The following is an 8,977-nucleotide window of genomic DNA, read 5'->3' on the forward strand; positions in this document are numbered from 1 at the left end:
CTTCCTAGGAAAAGTGAATGGCAGTCGCTTGAATCCATACACTGGTGGTCCAACCAAGTGACCTAATGAAAGTAGCAGAGTCTTAGCCCTCCAGGTAGCTGAAAGGAGGCACAGGGCTATAAACTACACTACCCAAGTTGTGGAGCTACGTGATTAGAAGATGGTGCGAAGCAAGGATGTGTCAATGGGTCTACGACAACGCGGAGGGATTTGCTCTACATATGGAGAACCCTTCCCAGGAAAAGTGAATGGTAGTCACTTGAACCATACACCGGTGGTCCGGCCAGGTGACTAAATGAAAGTAGTAGAGTCTTAGCGCTCCAGGTAGCTGAAAGGAGGCGTTGGGCTATAAACTACACTGCCCAAGTTGTGGAGCTACGCAATTAGAAGATGGTGAAAAGCAAGGACCAGTCAATGGGTCTGCGATAGCGCGAAGGGCACTACGCTACATAGGGAGAAATCATGCAGGTCGGCTGGAAAGTGATCATTTAGGTCACTGTTCATGAAAAGAAAACAAAAGTGAGGCCAAATGGAGCAGACAACTGGCATTTAAGATGAAATTTGTGGCTTAGATCCATGAAAATCTGCTGCTAGTTTGGCACTAATGAACCGATTTCATGGGGAACGGTCATATTTGAATTCAAATTGCCTTATAAATTACAACTGCCTGCCCAGTGAAAAGCACTTGGCATTTTGACAATTGAGTTGTTGTGATCTCAGGTGCACATGAATTGTGAATTCTTTTAAGACCTGATAGCGAGTCCAACGTTCGAACAATTGTCGAAAGAGACACAAGCCCTAGTGAAAAGTGTCATGACAACTCGTGCAGAAGCTATGAACACCAAAGGAGTGGCCGCTGAGGAAAATGTATAAGAAATTGATATGGAGAAACAGGCTGAAGAAGCTGCCCCAGAAGTAGTCAAAGTACTAGCATAGGTCCCTAAATCTTTGAGAACACCACGGCTGAAGCTAACTTAAACCAAGGAGACCATGCAAGATAAGAAGGGCAAGCAGCCTGCCATCCTGGTGCATGTGTCATCGAGACGAAACCCATCCAAACCCACTACCCAGGAGAAAGGCAAGGCTATAAACCTAGAGCCAGAAGAGGAGGATATCAAAGTCATCCCCATGGACGATGAGGATGTGGGAGTGGAAATAGAGGAGGTTGAAGCCCAGGGTGCGGACCCTATTACAAGGTTTTCGGAGTATGTCCCCCCATGCAAACCTAAGTCTAAGGTCCCTAAGGACATTGATGAAAGTAAGATTCCCCTGCAAACCCCATTGCTACTAGATGAGATCACTTTTGATGGTCCGCGTTTAGCATGGGTGCCGATTTTGAAGCACGAAGACTGGGACTTGCTGGACCATGAGAAGTTCCTACCTCTAGTGACTGAACAGTTGATGTGCCACGTGATAGACACACAGATGGGGATGACTGTACTAGAGCTGAGAAAGTGGCTGAGAAGAGTAGAGAAGGCAAGATTACTTAACTTGCTCTAGGTGCTGCACTATAACCACACCCCCATGACGATTTTAATCATCAAGCAACTATTGTTCATGGTGCACGATGGCTGTCTGTAGCTAGAGGAACCCATACCCATCGCCGATATGTTGATTCACCTCATCACATGCCTGCCGTATACAGGTGAAAATACAGCGATGATTTTTGGTGGCAACGATGGCAAGCTGGCGCTCGCAGAGTCGATGAACGAGAAGTTTAAATTGGTGAAGAAGTCACACGGGTATGCAATCTCCAACATCTGTGACCCCCCTATGAAGGTGGAAATGTATATCATTGTTGGGAAGGTGATGCAGAAGTCAAGCACCGATGAGGTGTCGGTGTCTATTGTTGCACTTGCATAGTAGTTTGTGGAAGGAGTCCAGTTTAACTTGTCAGGCTACCTTTGCGGTGAGTTCTTGGCCAAGTATCGCGAAGCATAGGAGCAAAGCAAGACGTTCCACTATGCATGCCTCTTTCTCTCAATTGTGCATGTAGTGTGGGAGCTACCGGAAGAAATAATTTTCCCCTCAGTTACACCAAACCTCTCCGAAGTAACGAAGTACACTTCGCTGTGAGCAATCAAGGATGTGGAGTGCATTCGCGACAACAAAATCTTCTGGATCCTGATGGAAATGAATATCAGGATGCCTATCAATTGCAAGCCATGATTGTCGCCAACAATATATGCTAACCTACAGAGCTATGCCGAATTCAAAGCTGATTTCCATAGGATCTCAATCAAGTTGAGAAAGGATCCTTCGTAGAAGTGGTATGATCTATCATACATAGCCACGAATGATGCCATCGATGCGATGTTGGATAAATGGCTGGCAAAGTGGTGCACCTCCACAGACTTGGAGGTGGGTGGAAGCAAGTCTGCCACACAAAAGAAGAAGGACGAGGCCAAGCTAAAGATGGCATAGCTGGTTGAGAAGAGGAAGAAGAAGGCTGCTGAGAAGGCTAAGGTAGAGTAGACAGGAAGGGAGGCCAGAAAACAAATAAGAGGCACAAAGAGGGGCTTTGACAAAGGCATGTGGTTGCCTTCACCTGCAATGGAAGAAGAGGACACAGAGTAGCACAACGTGGACCCTTAGGAGACGTACGTCCGTATTAAGCACTTGAATGAGCCGAGAAAGGGAGGGTCCAAAAAGAAGTCCAAGGTGAACAACACCTCACTGAACCCCATCGCACTAATGGAGGGAGACTTATACGACATTGGTGACACAGTCAGAGATGTCACCATGGAGGCCCTGCAGCAATTTGAAAAGCACAGTTGATCATCCTAGGGCCATCAAGACTGGACTGTAGGAGTTACAGGCCTGCACGTCAGAAGTTGGTACTACATCTACCAGCTTGGATATCGGTACATTAGAGGCTATTGATATGTTGTGCACGAAGGCTTCCAGTGCACTAGTGCTACCGGATCGAGCCCTGACAACAGAAAATGAGGCTGATAAGCCCATAGTCAGCGCCTTGAAGGGAGTAGGACTGAACCTAGCAGTGCTATCACGTGAAACACTCCACTCTTTGCATGATGGAGTAACTGCAGAGCTGAGGGCTAGCGAGTAGCACACCCTCCAAGTGATCAGTGAATAGAAAATCAACAATCAACATATGGCCCTGCAAAGGAATGTTGCCGTCACCTCAGTGGTCGAGGCAACCAGCCAGAGACAAAAGATCATATAGGTCATGGAGGAGGCCTGCAGAATGGTCTTGGAATTAGCTATTCCAGAAGAGGAGCTTGTCAAGATTCGCATCTATAAATTGGCCACAGGGGTCTGTGACACTCAGACAAAGATGGTGCAGGTTCAGTTGAGCTAAACTTGCAGATTACAGAGTTCCAATTGAGGGCTCAGCCTTCGATACCACCGGAGGTAAAGGAATAGCGGGTGGTTGTTATCACAGAAGTAGTCATGACAGTGGAGAGTGCAGTAGCAGACTGCACATAGTTGTTTGAACAATTGTTTGAGATCCTGACCTGTTTGTAGGTGGACCCAAACATCTAGAGACTCGAGGTGGAAGCACGTGAACTCCAAAAGCACTATGATGAAAAGGGAACAACGCGTGCCATTTCTCTGACACAAAGGTTAGTGTGATGACCCCGGGAATATGTAAATATTTAAATTTCACTACGGTAAAAGACTGGATTAAGAATGACATTGGAAGACTATTTTATTGTCTGTTTTTTTTTTTTTTTAAAGATCTTAAGAGTATTTCTTTTATTTTACATGTGCATTAAAATATTTTAATAAAGAATACTCATGATAAGTGTTGGAAACTCTTGGGAGGAAAGTCGGTTATTGGAACTGACTTTAACCACCTTCCCTAACTGGAAAAGCTTCCAGGGAAAAAGGGAGAGGATGGCAAAAATCTGTGCTGTAGAGACAGGCAGAGGAAAAAAAAAAAGAGGAATGAAAGACTACGTCTGGTAAGGACCAGATAGTCGAGCACACAGTGCAACCTTGCTGAGGATAGTGATCTGGCAAGAGGAATGCAAGGGGGGAGGCTCTGGTCTCGAAGGACGAGTCTCACGGATGGGCGGCTAAATAGTTATGCATAGGCTTGCGTGTAGGTGATCTACTAAGGGACTTAAGGGCTGGCCGAGGCCAGGTAAGTAAGATTGAAACCCTCAAATGTCTACAAGTATCTGCAAGTCATTTAAGTTAAACCCTATAAATATCTGTAATGCATAGGAGATAATTGTTGCTTAAGAATATCATTACTACTTCCTAATTGCACACTAGCTGGATAGCAGATGTTAGTCTTTAAGTATAGGAGCCTGCGCCTTGTTCTAGACAGAGACCCGAATGGTTAAGCTTTGGTCTCTCTGCCAAATGACAGGAGCAAGGGTAAGAATAAAACCCTGGTTGTAGCAGACCGATCGCAACACTACTATTCCGAGTAGTTGGGAAAAGCAGAGAGAGAATATTGCCGAATTACAAGTTACAGGTATGAAAAACAAGGAAGTGAGACAATAATCTCCATAACTCAATTCTATTACTAGGAAATATCAGTGGTCTTTCGAGTGTGGCATTAAACTCATGATATAGAATAATTATAGAAAGGGTAAGGGGAGACAAGCCCTCCGAGTCGGGCAACCCCTGCAATACAAGACAACCCTGCAATGAGATTTTAATAAAGAAGTAACTAACATATAGTGAATACCGGGAGTGCCTCGGTACACCTCTGCAAACTGTGACCCCAGAGAACATGTATCAAAGAATAATGTGTTAACAATACCAAGATCAATGTGATAATAATACGAATGCTGATGTGTTAATAGTATCAATGTATAATGCATTAACAAACAGAAGCCCGAACATAAAACCCAACAGCATTAGGCTGTCATCTGCGGGGTTAAAGTAACAGCAAATGGTAATGTAACTGAACTATAAACCAGAGAAATACATTTGGCTCTTGGTAAGAGTGGAATTTCAGACCATTCCCATCCACAGAGTAAGCATAGGGCCGGACAACCGAGGCCGCATACTCTGCCAGTGGGACAACCATAGAATATCCATGCAAGAACCGTAACGGGAGTTGCGACTTCATGCATTAGAATGTACATAAAACTTCTACCATGTATCAAAAGCATAACCACAGTATAAATATTAACCAGAACATTATATGGAAAGTTTACACAGCCTTTGGCCAACAGAACCATATCATCCTTGACGCAAAAGAAATCTCCTAGCCGACATGAAACAGTGGTGGAGATTTAAAGTCAATTGATAAAAAAAACCATACGGTCATAACAGTTCACAATAAAGAAAACCAACAGGGTCTGTAGCCCCAATATCTGTAACATATCATTAGAAAAGGAATTAAAAAAAAGGGCCTAAAGCCCCAACATCTGTAAACCACACGGCTGTGGCCAGAGTACCATTCGATATACAACATTAACATAATAGTTCAAATTACAAATGGTTAAAATGCGAATACAGTTTCCACTTTCTGGAGGAATCTCTAGCCTTAACCACGGAAAGTGCTAGGGTTTCGACGGAACCCATGGCCAGCACAAGGGCAGGCTCAGAATAGTACAGTGGGGAGCCTCCCGTTGCCACCTGCGACCAACCACGGTGAGGTAAGGTTGGGCTATGGCTCGGCGCAGGGGAGACCCTCTGCGGGTAGACCAAATAAAGAGTAAGAAATGTAACCCAAATCGCATACCGTGCAACCGGGAGAAACGCACCTGGTATAGAGCCAGGAGCACCATAGCCTTCGAAGGAGGGCCTCCTCATCTGAACGAACTCCGAACCGGTTCTACTGCATGCACACACCATGGCAAGGAACAATTAGCACCGCCACATGAAGGAAGATAATCATCTACCCGAAAGCAAAAGAACAACAAAAAAAAAAAGAGCCGGTAGGTTACAATCTGTGACATACCTCCAGATTTCAGTAGTATATGTTTATATATAATGAACAGACGGATGATCGGCGCAAGATTACTCGCTCGGCGGAGGAAAGAGCGCTCATCGCATGAGGAATTTACCAGAAGAGCTCAGACTGGAACGAGGTGGCGCGGAGCAGAGCAAAGGGGCGCGGAGCTTCACAATAACCCGATTATTCGAGAAGGGCAAGTCATATACCATCCAAACCTCGGCTATGACATCTGGAGGCGTCTCCGCCCTCGGATCCATCGCGGGCCATCCACACCCTTGATCATGGCGGTAAAGAGTTAGGCGGGGACTTAACGCCAGCCCACTCCCTTCACGTGATCGAGCCGGCGTGTTTAATGCCGTGCCCACCTATCATTACAATGGAATGCCAGCGGATGCCTCGTGTTGTCAACTCTGATAACACCCAAGGTTCATATGGCGGCCCAATTTTAATAAAGAAATCAACCAAATCGCTCAAGGGTCCTTGCCACCCTAGGTTTATGAAAACCATAATCGTTGATAAATTAATTTCCCAGCAATCATTTGTGTAAACAATATATGTTCATATACATTGCAACATATAAATCCATATGTGGGTAAGTCAACGAACAGTGAGGCGTTCGTACCAGAAACCATAACGAGCAATAGAATATTAAATACGATTAATAATAATTTTTTTTTTCGGGTACGTGACAAATTGGTATCAGAGCAGAGGTTCCCATACTGTGACCTCTGGGACGAGCTTAAACATGTTAATTGTGGAAGTAATCATAGTATTTGATTATTTTTTTTTCTTCACTAAAATGTACAAAGTAACTCCCTGTGTCAAATATTCCCCTGATTTTATACCAGGCAAGAAAGGGAAGAAGAATAACAGAAGACAATAGATAGTAATAGTAATATGCAGTGAGCTAGCAACGCTCCGCATAGGTCCACGACCGAACAGGGACCTGCAACAAATCCTAGAGATAACTTAGAGCTGTGGGTACAGCTTGGTGAGGAGACACGGAGCACGAACCTGGCTATATTGGAGACAGTACAGGACCTGAAAAATGAGATGGCTCAGTTGCGGGAGGATAATGCATGATTGACAATGGAGCAAGAAAGAATTTTAAAAAGTCTGTCTGAAAGACAGAACCCGTCGCTAGCCAATCCCAGTGCAGAACAGAAGAGGATGATGGAGGAACAGCACTACCAAGCGGAACCTGAAAATTCGGAGGAAGGAGAGGATCAATCTGGCAATGCATCCGAACAACAGACCTCAAAACGTCAAAGAGTGGAATTATAGGGGGAATTCCGGAAAATCAAACCCCCACACTTTGATGGGGAACAAGAGGAAGCGGCTGAAGCATGGTTAATTAACATGAACAAATATTTCCAGCTATATGAATATGACCATAACCTGAAGGCACGATTGGCTATCTTTCAGTTACAAGGAAAAGCAACCCTGTGGTGGGAGGAGGTTAAAATCGTTAAAGGGGTAAGCGAACGAACCATAACATGGGAAAAGTTCCAGAAATATTTGAAAGAAAGATATTTGACAAAGCGCTTTTATGATGAAAAGGCAAAGGAATTCCACGATCTATGATTAGGATAGCAGACTATGGATGAGCTTATTAACCGTTTTACCTCCCTGCTTCGCTATGTGCCCTACCTTAAGGAAGAAAAAGCCAAGGTGCAAAGATTTTTTAGTAGTCTACCCATGTATATGAGAGAAAGGATTGAATTTGACAATCCTAGAACAATGGATGAAGCTATTCGCAAGGCTAGAATCTGTTATCAGCAGAACAAACAGAAAGGGGACGTTTCCAATAGGAAATGGAGTGAGAAAAAGAGTAGTAAAACTGCTGGAAACAGTAAAGGAGGCCGAGGCGGCGGAATTAAAGGAAGCAGTAAAGGGCAGAACAACAGAACAACACCAAGAGGTTCGTTCAGATCCAAGACAATCGGTGAAACCAGAATGAGCGAACAATCTGCCAAGCTGGACAGCGAAGGAATAACCAAACCCCCAGTGCAGTGCTGGGGTTGTGGCGGACCGCACTATGTCAAGAACTGTCCGCAACGGAAGGGAACTGATCAGATATCCCAGATTCATGAGGCATCAACCGTCGGCGATGTGGGACGAAGCATGCCAAGGATTAACGCAGCTCTGGACGACCGCTAGGCAGAGTACCAGCCCACCATGGTAGAATTTGAAGGTAAAATTTTAGACTTTTCTATCACTGTTCTAATTGATCCAGGAGTCACTTTAAGTTATATTAGCCCAAAGATAGTTGAACAGTGTAAATTACAACCTGAAAAATTCAGGAACCCTTGGCTGGTACAGCTAGCTACGGGGGCTAAGAGGCAAGTAATGGCGAAGGTTAATAACTGCCCCTTAACAATAGCAGGGCAACCAGTGGTAGTAGATCTGAATATGCTTCCACTTGGTTCATATGACATCCTAATCGGGATGGATTGGCTAGAGAAGCACTGGGCGTTAGTGAACTGCAAGACAAAAACCATTCATTACAAGGATGATGTTGGAAAGGAACAAGAGATGCAAGGGATTAAACGACCAGTGCAGGTCCGGCCAATCACTGCATCCCAGCTAGCTAAGTGCATCAAAAAAAGATGCCAGATATATGTCATTCAGGTGGGTTATGCAGAAACCAAGGACAAAACGGCCATGCTAGACAACCTTCCGGTAATAAAAGAATTCGCGGATGTGTTTCCGGAAGAAATCCCTGGGCTACCCCCAAAAAGGGATATTGACTTCACCATTGAATTGCTACCAGGGGCAGCACCAGTTTCACGGGAACCTTACAGAATGAGTGTACCCGAGCTAACTGAGTTGTAAATGCAATTACAGGAATTGCTAGACAAAAATGATATCCATCCTAGTGTGTCTCCATGGGGAGCTCCGGTGCTATTTGTGAGGAAGAAAGACGGAACCCTCCGAATGTGTATCGATTACCGACAGCTAAACAAGCTCACAATCAAAAACAAATATCCCTTACCTCGGATCGATGAGCTTTCTGATCAAGTCAAAGGTGCGACAGTATTTTCCAAGATTGATTTGCGATCTGGTTACCATCAGATCAGAATTAAGGAA

The 8,977-nt window shown here is 44.7% G+C and overlaps 1 protein-coding gene across 1 annotated transcript; it reads left to right on the forward strand.

The window, feature by feature from the left end:
* Positions 1-8,236: 8,236 nt before the first annotated feature.
* Positions 8,237-8,722, forward strand: LOC149209810 (uncharacterized). Its single transcript, XM_089398755.1, has one exon. The coding sequence runs from the start codon at positions 8,237-8,239 to the stop codon at positions 8,720-8,722; it is 486 nt and encodes a 161-aa protein (XP_089254881.1).
* The last annotated feature ends 255 nt before the right edge of the window (positions 8,723-8,977 follow it).

Source organism: Pinus tabuliformis, chromosome 1_2 (assembly GCF_031772625.1).
Source record: "Pinus tabuliformis cultivar Carrire ecotype Pingquan chromosome 1_2, CPIR1, whole genome shotgun sequence".
Lineage (NCBI taxonomy): Eukaryota > Viridiplantae > Streptophyta > Pinopsida > Pinales > Pinaceae > Pinus > Pinus tabuliformis.